The sequence below is a fragment of the Lampetra planeri genome, chromosome 1 (assembly GCF_965212315.1).
Source record: "Lampetra planeri chromosome 1, kcLamPlan1.2.h2, whole genome shotgun sequence".
NCBI lineage: Eukaryota > Metazoa > Chordata > Hyperoartia > Petromyzontiformes > Petromyzontidae > Lampetra > Lampetra planeri.
Window position 1 is genome coordinate 37,374,479 of NC_136107.1, and position 16,729 is coordinate 37,391,207.

The window sequence follows — 16,729 nt, forward strand, 5'->3', positions numbered from 1 at the left end:
TGCAGTGGAAAAACAACAAGCTGCCTTCCAAGCCACGACTTGGTAGATCCACCCGCTGCTCAGGTAGCCCCACCCACTATTCAGAAGCTCCGCCCCCTTTGTCCAGATCATCAGCAGCGATCGGAACATTTTCAACCGCAGGGTGACACCGGAAGAGAGAGACTTTTTTTAATCCACGGGGACTGTCCGGGCTCAAACCGGAGACGTTTGGGTAGGATTTAAGGAAACACGGCTCCTTTAATTTCTGAGGCTCCTGTAGCGAGAGTAATGTCGCACGTACATAGAAATAAATCATAAATATAGACTAAAGACGCGTCCCCACTTCGCAAGATTTTTTTGTCGAGCCTCCGTTCGCGGCACCCGCGCCAGCGCGCGCGTTTTATGTTCGCATGTTTTAATGCGGCTCATGCATACATGCATGCCACGTGTGTTTGTAAGTGGCTGTTCCCCATCGCTCTTTCAATTATGCATCACCGCATCGACTGCCACGACCGTGACATCTTTTGTTTCGTGACGACGTGCGACGCGCGAAACAGCACCACCCAGAGAACAGCGTGCGACACGCGCGCAATTACACCCCGATCAAATAATTAATAAATAAGCAGGCAAAGAATGCGTTTCGTGGCCAAAGGAACGACAAGGCGAATTAACATTTTACATCGGTGAAGCCGGTGGGAATTACGCCGCGAGACGGGGAAGGGAGAAGCGCATAGATCAGAGAGAAAAATTCAAGGTGAGAGACATCATCATCATCGTCGTCGTCGTCGTCGTATTGACGGTCGACACAAGTTGGACTTGCGCAGGACAAGTCATGGCTAGGAGGGTTGATGTCCAGTGGGGCCAAGACTAACGGCGGAGGGGCAAGCCAAAGCAAGGAATGCCGCGGAGATGGTGACGATACTCGGGTAATATGAATCCAGTCAACCAGGAGTTGGCAGATGAAACAATAGCCATTGGAAATCATGGGAGAGGAAGGCCCATTCATTTCCTCAACATCATCAGCTGCAATGATTCCACTGCTGGATGAAGACTGCCTCCACAAGCCGAGGCCTGACACGTGACGCAGCGATTCACCTAGCTCCTGCGCTCACGAGGCAGTCTCGCCGGTGCGTCTCCCCCGGCGGACCCACAGAAACGTAGATTTGGACGGAGTCGCAACGCCGACTGCGATGGGCGCAGGCGTTTCCGCGAGGGCAGCACTGTTGCATGGCGCGCAGTAGGGGGCAGTGCAGCAAAACTCCCCTGTAGAACCCATCCTTCGATGCCCTATGGCAAGGATCTTATGGCAGGACCTTTCCCCAACCCGCGGCATGACAAAGAAGCACGGCCAAGACAATACGGCACGCTGGATGTGGTGTGGCGGTGGTGCGGGCGGGCGGCACGTAGCCTTGCAGTAGCCACGTGTCAGGGATGTGAACTGGCTGCGGTGCGCTGAAAGTGAAAGTAAAAAAACCTCTCCGGCCAGCTGACTGAGGAGGTGCGTCGCGTGGCACAGCAGCCCCACGGCGCCGGCCCGCGTGCCCATGTGCCGCAGCGCCCAGGTGGCCACGCCGTCGGCGCCGGCGGTGGGGGGGGCGGAGGGGAGGGCGGTGGCCCCCTCGGTCGCCGTCGAGCCGGCCTCCGCAGCGGCGGCGAGCAGAGGCAGCAGCACCGTGTGAACGTGCGCCGCGGCTGCGTCCCGCTCGGAGCTGCGCGGGGAGGGGGGCGGGGGACCAGTGGGGGCGGGGGAAGCAAGGGGGGGGGGAGAGGAGGCATCACGTCATCAAATGAATCATCAATCGCATCGCATTCGATTTTCTGATGAATTCCACTCCAAAGGAGTTCACTGTGCGTAGATAATTTGAAAACAAGTCTCTCGTTATTGTCTTTGACAATGTCTTTCAGAGCAACGATGCAGGCAGAAACGTGTCAAGAGCGTGACGCAAAAAAGAACATTGGCAGTTCCTGAAACATTGCACTGTGGCCATCTTTCCTTAAGTTATCATCAAAATAAATTTGGACAGAAAGTTGACCGGCTTTACCAGCAACAGTGAGACGGACATAGATAACTGTGGACCGGTTTCGTCCGTGATTGGTCTCATCAGTAACAGTATAATCACCAACGCTGACAATATATTTGTAACTCTGATGAAGTGCACACGGAGATGGACCAGGACAGGAATGATGGCCTAGGACAGGAAGACGAGGATGATGATGATGATGATACATCTGAAGACAATCATTATCAGGGCTTAAATTCTCACGGAACATCAGTTTAACTCACTCTCGTATGGCAGAGTGTGTGAGATGTGCGTGGACCAGAGGTCGCTTGAAGGGATCTCATTGGGGGGTAGCTCTGTAATATCCACTTCTGCGGGCCAGCAGAGTTGCGCTGTTGCCTGCGAGAGTTCGGAATGGATTCTCCTTCTCATGCCACGAGACAGAGACATCACCTCTGAATGCCGAGCGGGTCTTTTAGGGTGGTGGAAGACGCGGTGTTATTCAACGGCACTTCACGGCGATTAGTGGCGAGGTTGATGCTGGAAACATAACGCCGACAGCGGCGGCTGTAATGGGCGCTAAACAACACTGAAAAGTTGACGTCGCTTCTCGTCGTCGTCGTCGTCGTCGTTGACGGTGCCGCGGGGCGGACCCGGCGTGGTGCGGTGTGTGCCGCTAGAGGCCCGCGTACCCGGGCAGCCTCGACAGAGCGGCGGCGAGCGACAGCCCGTGCCCCGCGTGCCGCGATTCCAGCAGCGCCTGCAGCAGCGCCGGCAGGTGCAGGAAGCCTGGGGGAGACTCGCGGCTCCTGGGAGGTGGCGGGTGCGATGCGGGGGGCAGAGGGGCGAATGGGAGCAGGGTTTACACCGTGAACTTGCGTCATGACCCCAACGATCATACGGGCACCAAAGCGTTCACTTCTGAACGTGAAGATGTACCGCGCTCCGGCGTGTTTTCGGACCGGCTGCCGTCCGCCACGTCACCGGAACACGAGCTCGGAGACCTGAACTTGGGATCCGGATCGCAAGACTCCCGATTATTCGCCGTTTCACCACGGAACATGTCGAGCACCACGCGGTAAAACCCGAACCCAGCCATGTTAGCGCCGTGCGGGAGCCAGCAACAGGTTTGCAATGATTCATTCCCCCCCGAGTGTTCACAGCTGGCTTAGCACGATTCTGGGTCACTCAGGAATAGCCCGTCTCAGTCCAACCGCCGTCTGTCCTGTTGGCGCCATCTCACCCCGTCCCATCTGTTCCGTCTCTCGTCAATTCTGTCTCGCTTGTGCTGCCAGCTATGATCTGTCCCATTAGCGCCATCGGTATGAACATATATGTCCATATAGCATCATCATCGTTATCGTCATCATTCCGTCAGCCGTGATCAATCCACTGCTGGATGAGGGCTGCCTCCACCTCACCATCCGGCCACGTAACGATCCCCGCCTGTTAGCGTCTGCACATGGACTCATTGCAGCACGTCATGTAGGTACGACGTACGGCTTGCGGAAGTAATCAATGACGTATTTAATGTGCGTATTGGGAATGGAAGAATCGATTTTCAATTAATTACAGCGCTTAGAAGAAAAACCACGCTTGTGTCGTTTTGGCGGTGGTGGTGATGGTGTGTTAGTGGCGGTGGTGATTTAGCGGTAGTGAGGGTGTGTTAGTGGAGGTGTTTTGGCAACAGTGGTGGTGCCGGTGTTCAAGCGGTGGTGGTTTTGTGGCCGTGATGGTAGTGGTGTTTTAGCGGCGGTGGTAGCGGTGTTCTGACGATAGTGGTGGTGCGTTAGCAGCGACGGTGGCGGCGTTTTAGCAGCGGCGATGGTGTTTTGGCGATGCCGGCCGTCGGCCGTCGCTCCGCACCGCAGCAGCAGCGCCAAGTGAAGGTCCAGCAGCGCCTGCACCGTGCGCGTCTCGCGCTCGCCCACGCGTCCGCCCTCCCAGCAGGCCCGCACGTCCGGCCACAACGCCGCCATGGCCTCCCAGCGGCCTCCAACCTCCCCCGTGCAATCCGATCGGCCATTCTCCGCCTCGGCGTCCGTCGCGAGGCCCGCGGCGCCGGCCACGCTGCCGCCGCTCGCCCCCCACGCCGCCAGGAGACGCAGGGCCCGGCGGACGCCGTCTTCGCCGCTGTCGTCGCCGCGGAGAGACGAACGGACGGAACAGTCGACGAGGTCTGCGCGGGGGAATGACACGAGCGTGACGACGACAATGAACGTGGCGACGAAGGAAGCCATTGCACAGCAACCACAGCCGTAAATACCGTTAAGCGGTCACGGCAAGCACAGCCACAACGCCACGGCAATGACTGCAAATACGCTGTGCTGCAATCGCGTTATGCGACCACATCACGGACGCATCGTACTGAGACCACAGCGACAAACGGGTTACATACAGCAACGAACATTATGCGGCAAACCACATTCGACATAATAACAACAAACACATTCAACACAAAAACAACAAACCCGTTCAACACAAAAACTGCAACAACACAACAACCACACATTGACCGTCGGCACATCTTAACAGCGCACGGGGGGGCCGTAATCCGGCAGTGGAATCTCGCCGCAAAACTTGAATGCCCGCGGCGGTTTCTTCTCCTCTCCTCCCTCCTGCCGCTCGTGCTCCACATCGCTACTCTGAGCCAAGGGCTGCTTGGAGTTCGGATTGCCTCTTGCGCTAATTGGCCGTAATTGGCGAGCGGTGAGAGGAGGTGGGGGGGGGGGGGTGGCCCCACCGCCGCCGCCCCTCCGCGTCGCCGTGCCGTGAATTACGAACGTCGCCGGGAGCGGTGGCGACGACGGTTGTGGCGCCCACGGCACGAGCTGCCAAGTCGGTTTCTGCGCCGGGCGGCGCTCGCGGCCGGGTCCGGATGGGAGGTGGCATGGAGTGGGGGGGGGGGGGACTGCAATCTTTGCCATGTGCCCCCCCCCCGGCACTCCCCGCCCTACCACCACCGGATTTACGAGCGAGGTCGCCGAGGGCTGGCACGAGAACGCTGCGCGGTTAAACACGGCCGCCAATTCGCAGCCTTCGACACTTCGCCTGGCCTCAAAGTGCACCTAGCCTGGCAGAGACGCCATGGTGACGTCGCCGCCGCCAGGTGACATCACCGCGAATGACATCACCGCGAATGGCGGCGGCTGCTCTTGTTGTTGTGCGCATCGCGCAGGAGGGGAGCGGTGATCATACCCAGCACGGGGTTGTGACGTGGGGTGCCGGCGGGGGACGAGGGAGGCGGCGAGGAGGGGGGCGCGACCGCGGGGCCCAGGCGCTCGCCCCACACGAGCAGCCGCGCCAGCAGCTGATTGGCCGCGTTGGCCACAAACATGCTGGGGTCCTTCCAGAGAGAGAGGACAACCTCGACGTTGCCTTCGACAAGAAATAAACAACAACAAAAACACAACAGGCAGCTCAACAACATCCCAACGGACAAACCCAATATGGTCAACCTTGTACAGGCAGCACAAGCCACATGACCCCCAGATGTCATTTATGGGTGCCCTTGGAGACACCAACAGTGACCCCCTTGGCGACTCCACACAGGCCCCCATGGCTGTCGATCTATGTCAGGAGGCCGGGTAGGTCAGAGGTCAAAGACGTGAAGGCGGCGATGCGGAAAGATCCTGGGTTCGAATCCGGGTTTGAGCCGCAAAGCCACAGCAGCAGCAGTTCCACCGGTGTCTCAAGTGCAGCAGTGAGTTGGTGATGCCAGCCCAGTCACCAATGACCGCACAAATAAAAACCGCGTTACATTTGGTTCTGCGTTTTAAATGTGTTTTTTCCCCCATCTACCACGTGGACCAGAGGCTGACCCCACATGAGTGGGAATAATACCAGGAAGATGATTATGATTGGAAAGTGCTGCCCCCTCTACTGTGTGTGTGGGCCAGAGGTCACTTGAAGGGACCTCGGAGGGAGCTCTGTGATATCCACTTCTGACACCAACGGGTGGCTCTGCTCAGCGAGAGTTCCGAATGAACTCTTCGTCTCTATGACGCGGCGGCACCGACAACATAAGCGACGTTAAATATTTGAAGCTGAAAACAACAACAAAAACCCCTGCCATGTGGTCGCTGTTAGCCTGAAAATAACAGCGTCATTCGCTCGCCGAGCAGAACAATTTGTCTCGTCTCCTTTCCTAGAATTAACGGCATGCCCAGCCAACACCAGAGGTCGCAACCGGGTACCCGATACCCGTACCCTACCCGATACCCGGCTACCCGTACCCGGCCGGGTACGGGTACGGGTACCCGTTTGCGACCCTGGTGCGGCCGGGTACGGGTAGACCGTGAGTCACTGGTGAGTAACTGTTTGTCACTCATTTCCCAACGTCTTGTCTCTTCTCACAATTCAAGTTCCTAGAATCAACCCACCCGCGCCTGCAACATAGCTTCACCCCAGAAGTCGCAATCAGGTACCCTGCCGGGTACGGGTAGGGTACGGGTACGGCCGGGTACGGGTACCCGTTTGCGACCCTGGTGCGGCCGGGTACGGGTACGTGTAAGGAATCAAAACCCGTTTGCGACCTCTGGCCAACACTGACGGTTGCAGGAACTTGTTGGTCAGATTGCGCCCTCTGCTGCCTGGCGCGGCATGGTGCCCTCCCGCCACGATGCAGCGCCACGCGCGGAGTCTGTCGCAAATTAAAAAAAACGATCGATATTGGGACATCAAATCACTTTTAATTTTACGGCGCACGAGAGTGGCGCGGTACTCGAGGGCAGTGGCTCTCGGCTTCCCCTGCTCACTCCGCATTTTTACGAGACGAGTCCCCCCCCCCCACCCATCGAACGCCACCCCTCACCCCCACCACCGCCACCCCCGCGCGTCGATCCGCGGCTCCGCCGTAACGAGGCGACGATCGGCGGCTGCAGCCGTAACGAGGCGTGCACTCGCGGCAGCGTCCGCCCGCACTGCGTGATGCTCAATGCAGGCCGCTCCAGATCATCGTGGAGGAGTTTGTGTGTCGCCCATGGCAGAGGAAGGAGAGAAGAGAGGATGGGGGAGGGGGTTGGGGAGAAGGAGGACACTGGAGTGGTACCCAGAGGTGGGCGACCCAGGGAAAGACTTAAAAGACAAATAGTGCTCGTGAGACGGTGAAGAGTGGTGCTTGAAGGATGTGTTGACTATGTAGCAAGCCAGATAGTAGGGGCGGATGGCTGTTTCATGGCCATGGTGTGGCTGGTCCAGGATGGCTAGCCATGGTGCGACTGCATGCGGTGTGGATGTATGTGGCCGCACATTGCCGTGGTGTGGCAGACCACCAAGTGGCCGGGACGTGGCGTGACCAACAATGTTGGCCGGCAGTCGTGCGGCCGGGAGTGGTGCGACTGCGTGTGGGGTGACCGGGCGCGGTGGTTGCGTCACGGCGCGGCTCACCGGGCTGGCACAGCCACCGGAACGCGGGCTCGTGCCGCAGCGCCGAGCCGAGCCCAACGAGCCAGCCGCAGCGCACCGCCGCCTCGCGCCACGGGGAGCTCTCCGCGCCGGGCAGTGCGCCAAACAGCCCGTCCACCAGCCCCAGAGCCTGCGGAGCAACACGCATTCAGCTTATTCATATTATTGGGTTTTTTCGGTAAAGTCACGTAGGTAAAAACATTTAAAATTTTAATTAATAAAAGTAAAATTAAAATAAAATAAAAATCACGACGTTTCGGAGGGAACACAAGCCTCCGTCTTCAGGTGGAATCATCACGGCACACTCGCTGTATCAAGAAAATGAGAAATTCCAAGAGATCCGACCCCGTGTATATACTGGTTGAGGGGGGGAGGAGCCAGGGCAGGCCCCTGGATAGGAGTTTATTATTATTATAGTAAGGTCGGTGCGGCTCAAGCTACGGCTAGTCTACATAACACCTACGTGACTTTACCTAAAAAGAAAATGAATCCTTGCAGTCACGAAAGCGTCAAATCTAAAACGCATTCAGCTATTCGGTCACTCAGACATTCATGTACACACAAGTACAGCCCCCCTTTTGTTAACAATTGCTGGATAATAATAATAATGTCAACCCATTATGTTCCGCTGCTGCACGGCGTTCGTTCACTCTCGTAGAGAGAGGATGACTCACGAGGCGCGAGGAGGAACCACAGACGAGCAGGAAGAACTGGCGCCAACAATTATCCAAGCTCTGCGGTCCTCTATATACGAAAGGGTTCTCGGCCAATTAATGATTATTTGCATTTTAACACGTAGGCTTTCGCAACCAATATCATCCATAATACAGGTTTATTGGGTTAGATCGCGTAAATATATGTGTCGTTAAACCCGCCAAAACACGACACAGCCAACGAGTAAGGGTTGTCACGTAAACAACACATGCCAATTCGTTACGAGTACAGCACACAGGTTTGTTGGAGAGCCAAGATTATAAATGCTGTGGCTTGGCTCTCCAACATCATCATTATCTAGTGATCCATTCGCGTTGTTGGATTGTGCGCGGCGCCAATTCTCCGCCGGGCGTTACCTGCAGGCGCTGGAAGCCACAGTCGGTTGTGCCCAGTAGCCCGGCGAGACGCAGGGCGAGGGAGAGGACGCAGGGAGCGACGTCCATCCGTGCGGCGCTCACGCGGCCCAGGAAGTCCAACACGCACGGACGTACGTGCCGCAGAACCTCCCCGCCGGTGTCTGTTCCCCGTAAAACGGGCGGCGGGAAAAAATAGGGTGTTTCACTGCCGCCTTGACACGGGGGGGGCAAGCATGCAGGACCCCACCGGCGCCACAAGGCAGGCGAGACACGGGCATCATCAAGGCGCTACACGCGCGTGAGCGAGCGTGTATATCTCGCGGTGGGAGAGGCGGTGGTGGCGCAGTGGTTAGTGCTCCCCAACGGGCAAACCAGCGTTCGATTCCCGCTCAAGGCCAACATCTGCGATGAATATCTGAACCGGTTCTGGAGCTCCGGTTGACTCGGAAATAAATGGCCACATGGTGCGGTGTGTTAACGTCAGCACTGGGGAGAGACGAAGGTGGTCATGTTGGTGTAGCCGTATCACCCTACTGTGTGATGCGCTGGCCTCAATAGGTGCTCGCTTTACAGAACTTGCCCCAACAGTCTGTTAAAGGCTACACAAGGGATATTTGTCTTTGTATCTCAGTCATACACAGCACCATGGCAGCGATGTGGCCGAGCAGCATCACGGATTTGCCGCCTGTTGCAGAGGTTTTGCGGTTCAAGCCCCCCGGCTGTCCTAGTTAATTCTGCGGGTGTATTAAACTTAAATCCTCCGCTTCACAGTCGACGTTCAAGATTCCGCAGCGTTCATCAAGAGTCGGATGCCATGCGTGTCGGAACCACGGTCCAAATTTCAGAAATGACTCGAAAATTACTTCATCGGAATGAGCAAATACAACATCGCTCCCCTACTGGCAGGTCTAATCCCCACTTACTGGCCGGTGTGCCGAGTCACCGTGTTCTGCGTAAGGCCAGCTGCCATTATGGGGTCCCCCTAGGCCAACGGTGGTCAAATGGTGTCTTTGCGAGCCGCATGCGGCTCTTTAATCCACCGCATGCGGCTCCATCGAAAAGGGCATAACGTAGAATGTACGATAACAGTTGCAAACAGTAGTGAATATCTCCTGTGCTGTGCCGAAAACTGTCAATATATGCACGCTTATATATAAACTTGGCTCTTTGCCGAACTCATGGGTACCTTTTGGCCTTATATAAAGGTGTCAGTTTTTGTACCAGTTGAAATGGTAAAAACCTATTACTATATTTTGCCACTGGTCAAGGAGGTCTCATAGTGTAAATGCTTACCCCGAGCTCTCAATACCCTGATAGTGCAGTTTTTGAGTTGTACGCCTTTTGGCGTCATCTGGTCCAACACCAATGGAGACTAGGCTCTAAGAAAAGCTGTCTCGGGTGTGGACCAATCAACTTCAAGGACAGTGCATATCATTATCATTATCAGAGTTGTTCCTTTTTGTTTGCATTTTGACTGCTTGTGTTGTGGTTATTGCAAACATGATGCCTTGTATAAAGGTGTCAGTTTTTGTACCAGTTGAAAGGGTAAAAACCTATTACTATACCTTTTGGCTCTTGGTCTGTTACGGGTTTTTCCACCCCTGCCCTCGGCTAAAATAAACTGCGTGAAAACGTTGTGCTACGTTATGTGCGCAATGTTAATTCTTGTAGCATTATTCACATTACTTAATCTGCATCTCACACACGGTTGAGCTGGCACTCTCTCTAGATTACACATCCCGATGGCGAAGAATTAAATGCAAATCGCTCGATTGGTAAACGTAATACCCGCGCAGGATTTCGTTGATTGATTTTTGAGCCAGACCGTCGCGTGAATAAAATGCCAATCGATGTGTGGGCATACACCCTTCCACCACCTGATAAAGCCAAGTAAAAAAAAGTTGTCACGTGAACAAACGTGCCATTTACTACTGCTGCAGGAGGAATCCACGTGAATTTTTGGCTTTCGACAATGCAGCAACATCACCCCCTACTGTGAAAACGTTGTCAGGATTCTTTTAAAAAGCAATGTTACAACGCAAATGGTATTGGTCAAACGACCCAATTTTGATGATGATTGTAACACGTAGCTGCAGTGCTCCCTACTGCGTAAAACTTATCAGGGCACTCAAAAAAAAGTCCTGAGGCTTTCCTCGGTAAACAAGCACAACAATAATAATAACAACAATGAAATCATCGCACCTGGACGAGACATCTCTCGGCCCAGCCAGTCCAGCAGCTTCTCCAGGCACGTGTCATCCGTGACATCCCGCCCAGGGTCAGTCAGTAGCTGCAGCACGGGTGGCAGCAGAGCCAGCCCCTCCACGCTCGGCTGCCCGGCCACCTCACCTAGGCCCTCACCTGGGCCCTCACCTGGTAACACATTATCCTTGAGGCTTCTGAACGGTTTCTCACAATGTTGAGAGTCATCTTCTTGGTTCTTTCGGTAAAGTCACGTAGAATGGAAATAATAAAATAATACAAATAAAACATAATAAAATAATTCTCACGACGTTTCGGCCACAACGCAAGCAGCCGTCCTCAGGTGGAGAGCAGGTCTGTCGAGTAGACAGAGTCTGAATGATGAGAGTCTCAATCAATCCATGCAACGTATTGCCATGTTGTTTGTTGTTATTTAACTGATTGTAAATAATCACACACTCGGACCTATTTACTGCAGTGCACCGGCAGCTGCTACTGATGGTTCAGGTCTCATTATGTAAGCGTCCGATCCAAGAGTTTCGTCTTCACTCACAGCCTTTCTATGAGGAAAAAGCAGGAAACTAATAACAATGCCAGGCTATTATTTAATTTACTATAGAGAGGTGTTCACGAAGTGGGGTATTATAGTAGTCTATTGCTGATTTAAAGCTTTCGTGACTGCAGGGATTCATATTCGTGGTTCTTTCGGTAAAGTCGCGTAGAAGGGAAACAATAAAATAATAAACATATAAAACAATAAAATTCTTACGACGTTTCGATTGCAACACAAGCAATCATCATCAGGTGTGAAAACCACAGCAAGAGAATTTGAAAAAAAAAGTGGCTGTGGTTTTCACACCTGATGATGATTGCTTGTGTTGCAATCGAAACGTCGTGAGAATGTTATTGTTTTATATTTGTATTATTTTGTTTCCCTTCTACGTGACTTTACCGAAAGAACCAAGAATATATAGTCCATTGCTGTTACACAAACTCATGCAGACTTGCCCTTGCCTGCACGAGTTAAAATGTTTCTGTGCCTCAGATTATTGGGCTTCCCTCTCAGTTTCTTCGGATTTCACAAAGTTTTTCAGTAGGGTTCTCATTGATTTGAACCTCTTGGAGTCGAAATGTATGCTGGTCTCACCTGGTCCCTCACCTGGTGTTTTACCTGGTCTTTCATCAAGTGATCTCATCTGGTATATCAGCGGTCTCACCTGATGTCTGACCTACCCCCTCACATGGTCCCTCACCTGCTCACTCACCTGCTCCCTCACATGCTGCTTCGACTGCATCGTGAGGTAATGATTCACCTCCACGAAGTGATTGCCTGCTGAAATGATTGGTTCTAGATTTGAAGCTTTCGTGACTGCAAGGATTCATATTCTTAGGTTTTTTTCGGTAAAGTCACGTAGGTAAAAACATTAAAATTAATAAAAGTAAAATAAAATAAAAATCACGACGTTTCTGAGGCAACACAAGCTTCCGTCTTCAGGTGGGACCGTCACAGCCACGACAGCTGTATCAAGTAAATGAGAGGTAAATGAGAGGCATTTACTTGATACAGCTGTCGTGGCTGTGACGGTCCCACCTGAAGACGGAAGCTTGTGTTGCCTCCGAAACGTCGTGATTTTTATTTTATTTTACTTTTATTAATTTAAATGTTTTTACCTACGTGACTTTACCGAAAAAACCTAAGAATACAAATGATTGGTGCTGAGCTCTTGTTTACAGCCCTGCACCACTGGTGGAAATTCCACGTTTCTATGCTGGGGGTGAGTCTATACGCAGGACAACCAGTCTGTTAGCTTCCGACCAAAGTAATACCTTATTTTATCGACCCCGCAGGCATGGATTATGGGTTGAATAAATATCCGGGAACCAGGATTTGAACTCGCAACCATCCCATTTTTTTTTTGCCACGAGACTAACTTCTCGAACATCTTTCTTACAGCAATGGCAACGTCCTACGAAAAAGGGCCATTGCCCGAAACGTCGCCTGTTGTAAGTTTTTAGTGGCAAACAAGCGTCGGGTGTTCATCTCTCCCCAGCAAGGGGAGTGTGAACGCGGCCATCAAAGCCTCACCGCTCCTCATGGCGACAAGGACGAGAGGTCGCTCGCTCTGTCGCTCGCTCCTTCCACCACAGCTGCAACTTGTCAATGTCCTGGGCCCCACGTGTCCAGTGACCAGCCCGGCCCTTCACTGAGAAATAGGGGGGTACAGGGTGATGGGGCGAGAGATGAGTGGGGGGTACAGGGTGATGAAGGGGGTGAGAGATGAGTGGGGGGTACGGAGTGATGGGGGGGGGGGGGTGAGAGATGGGGGGGGGGGTACAGGGTGATGGGGGGGTGATAGATGGGGGGGGGGGGTGCCGGGTGATGGGGGGGGAGAGATGAGTAGGGGGGTACAGGGTGATGGGGGGTGAGAGATGAGTGGGGGGGGGGGTACGGGGTGATGGGGGGGGAGAGATGAGTAGGGGGTACAGGGTGATGGGGGGTGAGAGATGAGGGGGGGTACGGGATGATGGGGGGTGAGAGATGGGGGGTACAGGGTGATGGGGGGGGGGTACGGAGTGAGAGATGGGGGTGTACGGGATGATGGGGGGGGGGGTGTACGGGATGATGGGGGGGGGGGGTACGTAGAGATGGGAGGCACGGTGTGTGTGTGTGTACTATACCTACTACCATATTAACACTAATTAACAAACCCCCTTTTGCCCAACGCCACTGTTGCGATGCAGCAGGCCTCTGCCACGCCGCGTCCACCTTCGGGCTTGTTGTGGGGGGGGGTGCCACGCTTGGCCATACTTCACCAAAGCTCGCCTCGCGTGGGGGGTTACGCGAGGAGGGGAGCTTGGTGGACCCCAAAAACAAATCGAACACCATTTGCTCGCCCGCCGCCAAGCGGAATCGAGAATCGTTACTTGATGCTGGAGGAAATCCGATAAGCCGTAAAGCTCTTTTCATCCTACCCCCGCCCCGCCACAGACGTCCGTCCACACACACACAGCCATCTCTGCCACGGGCAGCCGATAGATTGTGATTCTTACCCCCTGCCCGAGACTCAACACCCGCCGGGGTCTGCAACGCAAACGTCCTCGCCGTGAGTTCGGGGTAGAATCGAGGGGGGCTGCCTGGGGAGGGTTGGTGGGGGGCCCGCGTCTCGTCTAGGCCGCGGCGGCTTCGTCTTCTCCCTGCCAAAGGTCCATTGGCCGGGAATTAATTTGAAGGGGGAAGAAAAAACACGCGGGCAGTCGCTGCTCACGCGTCTCTCCCTGCCTCTCTCTCGTTTGCGAGTTTTTTTTTCAAACTGCGACGGTCGTCGTCGTCACATCCCGCGTGGCGTCACTTCCGGCGATGGCGTAACAACAACATTCGCTCCCCGACTTACGAACATTTGACTTACGAACATTCGACTTACGAACTTTCAGAGATACGAACACAGCTCCCGGTATACCGTGTGGTCGGGTTTGCAGCTGTTCGTAAAGTTCAACCGCCGCGCAATATATATGGCGGTGGTGGCATTTGCGTCTGCAGAACGTGAAGAAGCAGTGACATCTGCAGAACGTGAAGAAGCAGTGGAATCTACATCTGCAGAACGTGAAGAAGCAGTGGCATCTACATCTGCAGAACGTGAAGAAGCAGTGGAATCTACATCTGCAGAACGTGAAGAAGCAGTGGCACCTACATCTGCAGAACGTGAAGAACCAGTGGCACCTACATCTGCAGAACGTGAAGAACCAGTGGCATCTACATCTGCAGAACGTGAAGAACCAGTGGCATCTGCAGAACGTGCAGAACCAGTGGCATCTACATCTGCAGAACGTGAAGAACCAGTGGCATCTACATCTACAGAACGTGAAGAACCAGTGACATCTACATCTGCAGAACGTGAAGAAGCAGTGACATCTACATCTGCAGAACGTGAAGAACCAGTGGCATCTACTTCTGCAGAACGTGAAGAACCAGTGGCATCTACGTCTACAGAACGTGAAGAACCAGTGGCATCAACAACTACAGAACATGAAGAACCAGTGGCATCTACATCTACAGAACATGAAGAACCAGTGGCATTCTACACCTGCAGAACGTGCAGAACCAGTGGCATCTACATCTACAGAACGTGAAGAACCAGTGACATCTACATCTGCAGAACGTGAAGAAGCAGTGGCATCTACATCTGCAGAACGTGAAGAACCAGTGGCATCTACATCTGCAGAACGTGAAGAACCAGTGGCATCTACATCTGCACAACGTGAAGAACCAGTGGCACCTACATCTGCAGAACGTGAAGAAGCAGTGACATCTACATCTGCAGAACGTGAAGAACCAATGACATCTACATCTGCAGAACGTGAAGAACCAGTGGCACCTACATCTGCAGAACGTGAAGAACCAGTGGAATCTACATCTGCAGAATGTGAAGATCCAGTGGCATCTACATCTGCAGAACGTGAAGAACCAGTGACATCTACATCTGCAGAACGTGAAGAAGCAGTGGCATCTACATCTGCAGAACGTGAAGAACCAGTGGCATCTACATCTGTAGAACGTGAAGAACCAGTGGCATCTACATCTGCAGAACGTGAAGAACCAGTGGCATCTACATCTGCAGAACGTGAAGAACCAGTGGCATCTACATCTGCAGAACGTGAAGAACCAGTGGCATCTACATCTGCAGAACGTGAAGAACCAGTGGCATCTACATCTGCAGAACGTGAAGAACCAGTGGCACCTACATCTGCAGAACGTGAAGAACCAGTGGAATCTACATCTGCAGAATGTGAAGATCCAGTGGCATCTACATCTGCAGAACGTGAAGAACCAGTGACATCTACATCTGCAGAACGTGAAGAAGCAGTGGCATCTACATCTGCAGAACGTGAAGAACCAGTGGCATCTACATCTGTAGAACGTGAAGAACCAGTGGCATCTACATCTGCAGAACGTGAAGAACCAGTGGCATCTACATCTGCAGAACGTGAAGAACCAGTGGCATCTACATCTGCAGAACGTGAAGAACCAGTGGCATCTACATCTGCAGCCACAGACTTGTGGATAAATCCTCCTGCTTCGGTCTTAAATAGTCGGGGGATGAATGTGATGTCGTCACTTGTGATACAATCAGGTGCGAAGGTCAGAGAGGGGGGGGGGTAATGTGTGAGTATACATTACAATGGATTCTCAATACTGGTTGGGTTAGTCATAGGATACTCAATATACATGATGCATGCACAACCATGCATGTACATCCTGCCCTTTTTTGATGCAAGACATCGCAAATAGCTGTTATTGTCTGCCCATACCTTTAGTGATACTGCCACTATTTAGTCAACAAAGTACGTACTGTCCCGTGAACCGCTGTGGAGTCTGCGCTTTTTGTGAAAGAGAAGCTGCATAGCTTATCGGATTCCTCCTGCAGTCTAAATAAAGATTCTGAGAATACTGTGGTGCCACTCATACTGTACTCTAACTACAGTACTGTAACTACAGTGCAGTATGCTGTGATGCTGTTACCTTTGGCAGTGGTGCACAAGCACAATCTAATTTTTTTTTTATCAAGCAACGAGAGTTGGTATTCATGACACTAATGTTGCGAGACTTCCCTGGGATCGCTTCTGAAAAATAATCCTAATAGCTCAGTGGGCTTTACCTAGTAAGATAAAAAAAAATCGTGATATTTGTAAAAAAAATTGTTAGTGATTTGCTTAACTTGACAAAACTTTTGCCCTCGTGTCGTGTGCATTGTTTGTTGTGCTAACGTGCTGACCCGCCCCTACTGGACATTGGTGGAAAAGAGCTTTACAGCTCATCGGATTCCTCCAGTATGAATAAAGATTCTGATTCTGACCTCGTCTCTCACTCGGAGCCAACTCTCCCTCAACGGCTTGCCCCTCAAATCACTCACTCTCTCGCTCTCTCTCTCTCTCCGTCTCATCTTCTACCTCACCGCTCCATCTCTCGATCCCCCATTCCTCTACGGCCGCATTTCTTTGCTACTTTTCAGAGGTGGGTGGGTGGGGTTGGGGAGCACTTTTTCCGATAAGTCATCAGTGTGGGGGCCGCCACAC

The 16,729-nt window shown here is 53.1% G+C and overlaps 1 protein-coding gene across 2 annotated transcripts in view; it reads right to left on the reverse strand.

Moving 5' to 3' along the window:
• The window catches only part of BRAT1 (BRCA1 associated ATM activator 1), a 29,226-nt gene extending 14,984 nt beyond the window's left edge, over positions 1-14,242 (reverse strand). Inside the window, exons 1-9 of one of the 2 annotated variants that reach the window (XM_078599938.1) lie at positions 13,709-14,242; positions 12,744-12,861; positions 10,658-10,828; positions 8,456-8,616; positions 7,368-7,515; positions 5,178-5,357; positions 3,846-4,158; positions 2,672-2,788; positions 1,454-1,688 (exon numbers count right to left, since the gene is read on the reverse strand). In XM_078599938.1, coding sequence (XP_078456064.1) covers positions 1,454-1,688; positions 2,672-2,788; positions 3,846-4,158; positions 5,178-5,357; positions 7,368-7,515; positions 8,456-8,616; positions 10,658-10,828; positions 12,744-12,753 — 1,335 coding nt within the window. In that variant the 5' untranslated portion in view covers positions 12,754-12,861; positions 13,709-14,242. The remainder of the gene's footprint in view (positions 1-1,453; positions 1,689-2,671; positions 2,789-3,845; positions 4,159-5,177; positions 5,358-7,367; positions 7,516-8,455; positions 8,617-10,657; positions 10,829-12,743; positions 12,862-13,708) is intronic. The other variant, XM_078599929.1, reaches the window with a different exon arrangement.
• Between the last annotated feature and the right edge of the window lie 2,487 nt (positions 14,243-16,729).